The sequence below is a fragment of the Sinocyclocheilus anshuiensis genome, unplaced genomic scaffold, assembly GCF_001515605.1.
Source record: "Sinocyclocheilus anshuiensis isolate Anshui unplaced genomic scaffold, SAMN03320099.WGS_v1.1 scaffold1382, whole genome shotgun sequence".
Classification (NCBI taxonomy): domain Eukaryota; kingdom Metazoa; phylum Chordata; class Actinopteri; order Cypriniformes; family Cyprinidae; genus Sinocyclocheilus; species Sinocyclocheilus anshuiensis.
Window position 1 is genome coordinate 109,556 of NW_015554207.1, and position 10,912 is coordinate 120,467.

Here is a 10,912-nt window from a genome sequence, read left to right on the forward strand (position 1 = left end):
TTTTTTTTATTCTTCTTAAATGAAATTATTAAGTAAATGAGACATTAATGAACAAACAAATATTTAAATGTTTCAGTGTTTCAATTTGTTATGTTAGTATAGGCTATTATTTGAAAATTGCTGAGATAAAAATCTTAATGTATCATCATCATGTTCTCTTGATTTTGTTTTTGTTTTTTTTGTGGTCACTGAAGACCATGCAACTACTGCAGTTTTTATGGCAAAAATGAGAAATGTTGGGCATTTAATGAATGATTCCTAAAGGCTATATCATTGTTGTCTTTTCTCATTCAGCTTGAACTGTCATCTTTCTTCTTGAATAAGGAAGGAGGCACAGAAACAAATAACATTAATATACACACAAGATATTGATTAATAAAATATCCATAGACACTTTTCAGTATAGTTTTTGCAGTTTTAACCCTCATCCGTCCCTCGGGTCATTTTGACCCAAAACTCATTTTTAAGGATTTTTAAAAAATCGAGCGTTGATCGTTATGTAATTATTCATTACATAACTGCAATAAAACAATGCAACAAATGCTCTAAAATAAGACCAAATAGATCAGATTTAATCATTAATCAATCATTCATAAAACCAAATTAATCATTCTTGTTTAATTTAACTTATTCCTTATTCTATTATTATTTTACCCAACATCTTACAGAAGATGAAACCATGACTCACAATTTATACTTGATTAGCTTAGGTTTGGTCATGAAAGTTGAAACCAATGGTATTGTGCTAGAATGCAAAGGGAAAATTCCTCCCAAAACCACATCTCCACCCTCGTAAAAGCTGTAAGTATCCTCATCTCCCTGATAGATGCATGTATCTTTGCTTTTAGACTGACTCTGCACACCAATATACAGCAGAGGCCAAAATGTGAGAAGAGTTACATAAAGTCGTGCCATAACTGACACAGAAAAATTGACCTGCTGGGTACCACATACAGTATATATACATAAAATCTGTGAGTAAAGGGGTGGCCTTAACTTTTTACAAGGAAACAGACAAACCAATAGCATTTGCTACTCCTGCTGTCAATCGTTTTTGTACCAAGCTTCTTTGGCCCAATGGTAATGCACCTGATTCACATTCAGTCATAAGACCACCTTTAAACATTTAATTCAAAAAGATGTTTGTCATTCTAAAATGCTTTTTCTTTGCCTTTTTGATTAATTTCACCTTAGCTAAGACATACATTTTACATGACACTTTTTTCTTTTCCATACAATAAAAAAATAAAAGGGGGTGGAGTTACTGATTGATTCAATATGAAAGTATTGATTGATTCATTCACTGGGGTCGTATGTATTACCGTCACATTGTGTGATTTTTAAAGTATCAGCTTTATATGTCCCATCCACTTGCATTATATGGCCTCACAGAGATAGCTTATTGTTTTCTAAAAATCTTTGTTTGTGTTCATTTGAAGAAATAAAGTCATATACATCTGGGACAGCATATATGGGACACCTTTTTATTATATAACATTATTATTATTATTATCATCCTTATTATTGTTATTATCAAGTGTTTGGGGCCCATGGGTAAAGATGGCAATTAATTTGATATCTAGCAGGAGGACGTCATATGCAAGGAGTATGGCCAACACATAAAACAAAGGGTAACAGAAGTATATTCCTGCTTTTTGTCTTGTAAATCATAACAAGATAATGATTTACATTTTCTTATTTTCACCTCTTTAAAGCAGCTGTTTATTCAGATTGCATATATTAATCAGCCAGTGTTCGTGACTCGAAGAGACTTCACAATAAAAGACTACATAAAGAGGCTACCAGTGTCAAGGGTAAGAATTTTATTCATATTTTGTTTGCAGAAAATTATGCAATATACAGTATACCAATGCATTATATCCATTGACTGTTGTATACAATATGTATTTTTTCTAAAAGCTGTCAATTTTAAGCTGGCTGTGGAGGAGATAAACAATGGCCACTCCTGTGATGCCTCACAAATCACTCCTGGCAGCATTGAACGGGTATATAAACATGAACCATATGTTTTGGGGTTGGCCCAAATCTGGATCCTCATAATCCATTTTTGTCTCCAACCCTGGACTGTGAACAACTGCATATATGTCTTTGCTTTGCAAGGTTATCTGTTCTTCAGAGGCAAAGACTGTAGTGTTTACTTCATATTCAGTGTCATATACAATCGTATATTAGAATTGAACAGTTATAATAGATTAAAATATATATAAAACTCATTTTTAAGGATTTTTAAAAAATCGAGCGTTGATCGTTATGTATGAGACTTTGTTACATTTGTCACACTTGAACTGGGAATACATGAAAAACAATTCGAGTGAATTCGAGCAGTTTAAGTGGGTGCTATAAAAAAAAGTATCAAAAGTGTCCCTCTCGGGGGCTATTTCGACCTAGTAATTTTTGGCCTTCAGGTCATTGATGAGGGTTTTAAAGAAGATTGAGGAAAACTGTTCGACAATGTGGGATAACGAGCACACTCGCACCCTAAAGAGAGCAGCCTGGAAAATGGAGCGCAGCTGGAAGAAAACAAAACTAGAGGTATTTTGTATTCCATGGAGGGAAAGTACTTCTACATACAGAAAAGCCTTAAAAACTGCTAGATATGTTTACTTTCCATCTCTTTTATAAGAAAACAAACACAACCCCAGGTATTTATTCAATACAGTGGCTAAATTAACAAAAAATAAAGCATCATCTGGTGCAGACATTTTTCAACAGCACAGCAGTAATGGCTTTATGAACTTCTTTACTTCCAAGATCGATACTTTTAGAGATAAAATTATAACTATTCAGTCGTCAGCAACAGTATTGCATCAGATAGTGCACTATAGATTTCCTGAGGAACAATTCCACTCATTCTCTGCTACAGGACAGGAAGAATTGTATAAACTTGTTAAATCATCTAAACCAACAACATGCATGTTAGACCCTACCTGGTCTCATGACAAAAACGTACCTGGGGGCACTTTTTTGCGAGATGCGAAATAAGTACCAATAAGTACATATCACTGCAGTTTCCAAAATAAATGAACACTAGAGGCAGTAAAACTCTGATGCCTTTTATTCCTTTTCACACAAATTTACAGAGTTTCGATTAATAAAGTGTCATTTTTACACACCTACTTGAAGAATATTATGTTATGGCATCAAAACAATTTTAATATGCTGGGAGATTTGAAAACGGATGCTTTTGAATGTTAGCATCACATACAGTATAACCAGCTTCTTATCTATGGGTTTTCATAGATGGTAGGTTTGTTCGGTAGCTCACAGAGTACGGAGACATACTTGAGAGGTGAGGAGCTCCTGTTCGAATCCCGTGTAACTATGGTTTGACAAAACAGTTAAAATCTGCATATAGGGAAGTTCAAATGGCACGGTTGCATCAACAAATGTGTTTTTATATCAGTGTTGCATTTGTTAACACTATCGGGTAGGTTTAGTGTTGGGTTTGGTGTAGGGCATATTTCCAACACGATAGAGCATTAACTTTTAGCGACAGTCCCCAGATATTTGAATTCAGAGCCGCCGCAATACGTACCTGAAGCAGCATAATATAAAACACAGCAATACGTACCTATATCAACATAATAAAAAAGTGCCAGGGTTCACGTATTGAACCTGTGTTTTAGCGCCACTCAGTGGACATTTCTCTTTGAAACTGCGGCGAAACGTGCAATAAGGTAAAAACGGTGCTGCAGAAAAGTACCCTGAGGTACGTATTTTTATGAGACTGGGTTTTTTTTTTCAGTGGATAACACTTTAGTTTAGGGACCAATTCTCACTATTGACTAGTTGCTTATTAGCATGCCTATTATTAACATATCGGCTGTTTATTAGTACTTATAAAGCACATATTCATTAGGATATGTCCCAAAAACCTTCAAACTGGCTGTTATTAAGCATCTAATTAAAAAAAAACAACAACAAAAAAACACAGAGAATTAATTAATTACAGACCGATGTCAAATCTCCCTTTTCTGTCAAAGATACTAGAAAAGGTAGTCTCCTCACAACTATGTTCTTTCTAAGAGAAAAATGGTATCTGTGAGGATTTCCAGTCAGGATTTAAACCGTATCATAGTACTAAGACTGCTCTCATCATAGTTACAAATGACCTGCTCTTATCATCCAATCGTGGTTGTATTTCTCTATTAGTGTTACTGGATCTTAGCGGTGCATTCGCCACTATCGACCACAACATTCTTTTGAATAGACTAGAAAATGATGTTAGCATTATTGGAATTGCATTGGCATGGTTCAAAGCATACTTATTTGACTGTCATCAATTTGTAGAAGTGAATGAAGTAGTATCATATCGTTCACAAGTGCAGTATGGAGTACAAGGCTCAGTACTAGAACCATTCTGCTCTTATCATCCAATCGTGGTCGTATTTCTCTATTAGTGTTACTGGATCTTAGCGGTGCATTCGCCACTATCGACCACAACATTCTTTTGAATAGACTAGAAAATGATGTTAGCATTATTGGAATTGCATTGGCATGGTTCAAAGCATACTTATTTGACTGTCATCAATTTGTAGAAGTGAATGAAGTAGTATCATATCGTTCACAAGTGCAGTATGGAGTACAAGGCTCAGTACTAGAACCATTGCTTTTTATGCTTTACATGCTACCCTTGGGAAATATCATCATCAAATATCAAACATGGTGTTAGCTTTCACTGTTATGCTGATGATACTCAGCTCTATATTTCTTCGCAGCCCAACGAAACATACCAATTCGCAAAACTAACAGAATGCATAGCTGATATAAAAAATTGTATGACTTGTAATTTCCTACTGCTAAATTATATTAACAATCAATCTCTGCACACCTGACCTGACGGCAATTGATAGGTGCGTAGGAAACAGAGACCACAGAGATCAAAACTCAAGGAAAAAGAAAAAAAATCCCGCACACTGTCAATTAGTGCAAAAGTATTAAAAAGGTTTAATAACAACGTTTCGGTCGCATGAACTTCATCAGGTATCTTCAAACATGAAATTACAATTTAAACCACATTTAAAAAGAATTCATGACCAATCACTGCAAAGGACCATCGCTTAGTGATAACCCACACTGGGTACATAATTAACATCAATCACAAAAAAATAAAAAAAATAAAAAATAAATAAAAACATATTTATAACATCACATTAAACAGTGCTTCATCATTCATGCCTAAAGGAGATCAAGTCTGAAGGGTAAAAATCCAAAACAGCTCACGTCACTGTAAGAGTAATTCGATATCTCCCCCTCTAGCTGGCATATTAACCCTTTCAATCCCACAAAAGTGTAAGGTAGAAACATCATGGTTGTGGGCAAGAAAATGGGCTGCAACTGGATAATTCATATCTTTTCTCCTGATAGAGCTCTTGTGTTCACTAACTCTTTGCTTAAGTTGACGTGATGTTTTATCAACATAGCCTAAACCACAAGGACAACGAATCAAATAAACAACATGAGTGGAGACACAAGTTATCACAGAGTTGATTCTATATTTTTTACCCCGTTCTCGGATGACAGAAGAAGGAAGTTTTGGATGTATTATTGCACTGAGCGCAATTACCACACTTATAGTTGCCATTTGGTATAGGACTAAGTAATCTCTGGGAAGAACCAGGAGTATCACTTTTCAAACGAGCATGTACCAAATAATCTTTTAAATTTGTGGAACATCTGTACACAATTAACGGAGGATGCTGAAAGATAGAACTCAACTCAGGGTCAGAGTTGTAATAAAAGTAAAAGAACATTTCTTTACTTTTTTTGTTTTCTTTTTTAACAACTTAGAGCGTGTTTTTTGGAATAAATTGTAATTTGTAATTGTAATTTAAATTGTAATTTCATGTTTGAAGATACCTGATGTAGGTCATGCTACCGAAACGTTGTTATTAAACCTTTTTGATACTTTTGCACTAATTGACAGTGTGCGGGAATTGTTTTCTTTTTCCTTGAGTTTTGATCTTTGTGGTCTCTGTTTCCTACGCACCTATCAATTGCCGTCAGGTGTGCGGAGATTGATTGTTAATTGTCTTCTACTACTCGGTTGTATGTCGACTGAGTTTTTTGGGCTCTACGCACCCTGAGGCTTGCTAAATATAGAACATGACTTCATTTCAAGAAATTAATAGTATGACAGACAACTGTGCCATTACTGTCATTTTCACAAGAGGATGCGGATAAGATTCTCTTTCCTGCAAAGGACATTGATTTTAATCTATCAAAGGATGAACATCGAGTGCAACTTGAGAGACTATATAACAAAGAAACACGTCTGAAAATGCACGGCTCCACACTGAATGAATATTGGAGGAAAAAGAGAATTCCACGTGGTCTTAGAATCCCAAAAGCTCCGACATTGTGTAAACAGAATAAATTGTTTTTGAAGAAATGGAGCGAGATTCTTAACAAGTGTTCTATGGATTTGATGCTGCTAATTGTGGAACAGGTAGCTGCTGATGCTAATGAGATCCACAAAGAAATCGTTTCATTGGAAGAGAAAATTAAGTCTACATCCTACGTTGATCTTGACTCCATCCTTGCTTCCATCAAGTTATCCACAGACATATACCGAGATAATCTGAAGGAGATCAAGTTCAAAAAATACAAACGAGATACGGAGGATTACCTTCGACATGAGGTATATCCTTGGGATGTTAAACCTGTGTTTATCACCTCTAACATTGGAGGCAGCGCTAGAAAGGAGAGCAGTGTAGAAACTAGGGGATCATTTGGATCTACATCACAGTTCCGTAGTCGAACGAGAGGCACTGGCCAAAGTGATTCTATGGAGAGTGAGCTGACCATGGACAGTGACTCTAGTGTACATAACTTGACCCCTTTTTTGGACAAATTAGCTCCTTTAAGGAGACTGCAACAAAAAAGAAGAAATGTCGGAGAGGCTCAAGGGCCTCAAAGAAATCTACGACCGTGGACTCGGAGCTTCTCAAAGAGACGGTAATCAACATTTCTGAAAAATAACTCTCAACTGATCAAATTGGGCTTTTGTCAAAAGGCTTATCTTTTGTTCCGACTAGTGGTATTAATTATTTTGGTCTAAAAGTTGATCTGTTCAAATGTTTTAGACAGATAAAATTACGATATTTCTTCTCTAAATCAACCTCAGTTCCTTCGAACATGCCTTTCAGACCTAAAAGTATTGTTTGCCCAAATGTTTTTAATCATACCATTTGTCGTTTGGTTGAACAAGATGTGATGAAAAGTTGCACCTCTAGTAACAGATTTTCTTATAATCTTTCATTGAATGAGAAAATAGCTCTGACTGAATTGATCAATTACCCGAATATTATCATTAAGCCTGCGGACAAAGGAGGGGTGATTGTAGTCCAAGATAAGTCTAAATATCAGCATGAAATTTTCTCACAATTACAGAATACAAAGTTTTCCTTTTACTCCATATAAAACAAGATAGCCAGCCGTTAAGCTCCTTAATAACTTTGCTAGAAAGCAAAATAGGCAGCATCATCATAGGATACATTAAACGAGGCAAAATGTTAATTTCAATTATAGCTATTCTTCCCAACCATGATACGGGAAGAGCATTCCATCTCTGTAGATCACTATGAATTTTCTCCAAAAGAGGAGCAAAGTTGTTTTTAAATAATAGTTGGAATGAAGGGGTTATATGAAGCCCTAGATAGGTAAAACCTGACATGGAATATTTAAAAGGGAAATAGGAGAGCATTTGTGTTTCCGAGGCAAGACTTCCCAATAGTAAAGCAACAGATTTTGTAAAATGTATCTTATAACCCGAAAATTTCCCAAAGGAGTTTATGACATCTACCAGTCGTGGAACTGATGTATTTGCATCAGACAAAAAAAGTAGAATGTCATCTGCGTAGAGTGAAATCTTGTGTTGTCTGTCATTTATTGTGACCCCTCTTATCATTGAATCACATCTTATCACTTCTGCCAAGGGCTCAATGGCAAGGGAAAACAACAGTGGCGAAAGTGGGCAACCCTGTCTGGTGCCCCTACCCAGAAGAAAATGTTTTGATCTGAGGCCATTAGTGGTGACGGCAGAAGAAGGTTTATTGTAGAGCAGCTGCACCCACCTCAAAACTTGTCCCCAAACCCAAATTTCTGTAAAGTATAAAATAAATAGGGCCACTCGACACGATCAAATGCCTTTTCGGCATCTAAAGAAATAACTAAAGTGTCAAGTTTTTGTTTCTGTGAGATATTAATAACATTTAAGAGTCTCCTGACATTATGACTAGAACTCCTTCCTTTAATAAAACCAGTCTGGTCCTCACAGACTAAGATTGTCAATACTTGCTCTAATCTACGTGCAAGTACTTTGGATAACAATTTCAAATCAGAATTGAGCAGTGCTATTGGCCTGTAAGATCCACAGTCCTCTGGATCCTTCCCTTTTTTTTTTTTAAATCAATGAAATATTAGCCTCTCTAAGTGTAGCAGGTAATAATCCTATACCAAAAGAATGGTTTAACATTTCAAGAAGGGGGTCCAGTAGTACAAAATGAAATTCCTTATATAGTTCAGAACTTATGCCATCCGGACCTGGTGCTTTACCAGCCTGGAGACACTGAAGAGCTTGCATGGCCTCTTCTCTATTAATTGGGGCATCAAGAAGTTCCCTATAAGCTTGTGGAAGAGTTTTCAAAGGGTAAACCATTAAAAAATGAATACATTTGTTCTGCACTGTCAACACATTGCTCAGATTCATACAAGTCAGAATAAAATTTCCTGAACACATCATTAATTGAAGGGTTATCAAAATGCCGTTTACCAGATGTGTCCAGCACAGAGGTAATTAATTGTTGTTTTGCTCTAACCTTGGTTAACTGAGCAAGATATTTACTAGGTTTATTACCATACTCGTATAATTTCTGCTTAGAAAATAAATAATTTGTATTAGCTTTTTGTGTTAACAACAAATCCAAAGAAGTCCTTATATTGTATATTCTTTCAAGTATTGTAGAATCCGATGATACACTAAATTCCTTTTTAGCGTTATCCAGTTCAGTTTCAAGAAGTTTCTGTCTTTGTCTCCTACTAGATGAATACGAGATAGCCAGCCCTCTGATATATGCTTTGCAGGTTTCCCATACTAAAGAGGGGGTAACTGTTCCAGTAGTGTTGATTGAAAGAAATGTTTTAAATTCTGTATGAAAGAAGGAGAGAAAAGCTGCATCCTTAAGTAAGCTAGTGTTAAATCGCCACCTTTTTGTTTGTTGTAGGGTTCCCTGAATTATTATATCTAAATAAACAGCGGCATGATCTGACACTAAGATGTTACCCAACCTGCAACAAGACACTGATTGCAGAAACAACTTATTAATTAGAAAATAGTCAATTCTTGTGTGACATTTGTGTGGGGCAGAATAAAAATTAAAGTCCCTTTGTGTGGGGTTTAAAGTTTGCCAAGCATCCAAATAATCAAATTCTTCACAAATGGCTATTAGGGCCTTTGACTGTTTTGTGTGATTGGGATTTCTAATAGGCCATTTGTCCATCAAAGGGTCCATCAGACAGTTAAAATCCCCCCCAATTACAAGTGTTTCTGAGGAATATACAGAAAAATTAGAAAGAGTTGATGTGAGAAATTCGGGGGAGAAGTTAGGAGGAAAATATACATTTAGTAGTGAAATCTCTTCCCCATAAAGGACCCCATTGAGATAGACATATGTACCAAATCTGTCTTTTTCAGTCTTTAACAGATTAAAAGGGATGTTTTTTATTAATAAGTATAGCAACCCCTCTACTGCTAGTTGTGAATGATGAAAAAAAGATTTGACCAATCCAGTTATGCTTTAACTTTAAATGTGCATCATCGTCCAGATGTGTCTCTTGCAGTAGAGCAATGTCTACCCTTTCCTTAATAAGAATAGACATAACCCTCCTTAATTTCAGTGGCCCATGCAAGCCCCTAACATTCCAAGTACATATTCTTAATTTACTACCCAACATTTAAGTATAGAGCAATACAGATACGGATCTGCTTCCTCCTTTAGATACTGTATATTAGATGTAAATAACACCTGCTGCCATACACAAAAGAAAAATAGCCTGCCCGAGCTTCAACAGTAAACATTATAGCAACTATTGTACAAAAAGAAAACAAACTCAAAACATTTAAAGAGGGTATTTCCCCCATAACAAGGTGAACAATGTGCAATAACAAAGCGCTGTTCAGCGTAACAATAAGCTTTTGCTGCATCTCTAAGAGAGTATGGCTACAACAGACACTGAACAACCTGTAACCACTTTAACGCAACCTGCCTCACTCATTAACGTAGAGTACGAAACAAAACTTACAGGACAAATATATATATTTTTTTTTTCAACATAACAACATACAAAGTCTTGATGTTGTTTTGGGGGTGTACTAGAACATGCTCTCATGCTTGGTGGTTCGAAAAACACATTATTTTTCACATAATTTACATTATTAAAATACCTTTCTCCCCATCCTGGCACAAACGGCTCGATTAGTTCCGGCTTTGATGAAGGTCCGCCTTCCGAAAAACAAAATGTGTTGTGATTGGTTAGCTGTCCCAGTGCGTTGTGATTGGCGAACAGCTTAGACGGTATCTACTCACTCGTGATGTGGAAGCTGTCCTCAGTAAAATGCGCAGCACACAATAACAAATTGGGGTTATAATGCTCAGGGACGGAGTTAAAAAGTAAATTGCAACCACTGTTTCCTGACATCATCCGCTTTCAGAAGCCCAAACAAAGACGTTTGGGCACGGAGGTGAAAAAAACAGCATTTCAGGCAGTCACGCGCCGGACGAGAAGCGCAGCTTCGCGTTGCGCCACATCTTGAAATTTAAACTACATTATTTTCTATGAGTGTAGGCACACCGGCGGCGCCGTTCGGCGTCTGTCCGCGGCGCCCAGCTAC

At 36.3% G+C, this 10,912-nt stretch overlaps 2 protein-coding genes across 2 annotated transcripts in view; one reads left to right on the top strand and one right to left on the bottom strand.

Annotated features, from left to right (window-relative positions):
• The window catches only part of LOC107671058 (extracellular calcium-sensing receptor-like), a 3,482-nt gene extending 2,567 nt beyond the window's left edge, over positions 1-915 (bottom strand). Inside the window, exon 1 of the mRNA XM_016463905.1 lies at positions 689-915. Coding sequence (XP_016319391.1) covers positions 689-915 — 227 coding nt within the window. The remainder of the gene's footprint in view (positions 1-688) is intronic.
• Positions 916-6,320: 5,405 nt separating this feature from the next.
• The window catches only part of LOC107671059 (extracellular calcium-sensing receptor-like), a 26,233-nt gene continuing 21,641 nt past the window's right edge, over positions 6,321-10,912 (top strand). The window contains exons 1-3 of the mRNA XM_016463906.1: positions 6,321-6,383; positions 6,470-6,815; positions 6,889-6,978. Of these exons, the coding sequence (XP_016319392.1) occupies positions 6,321-6,383; positions 6,470-6,815; positions 6,889-6,978 (499 nt within the window). The remainder of the gene's footprint in view (positions 6,384-6,469; positions 6,816-6,888; positions 6,979-10,912) is intronic.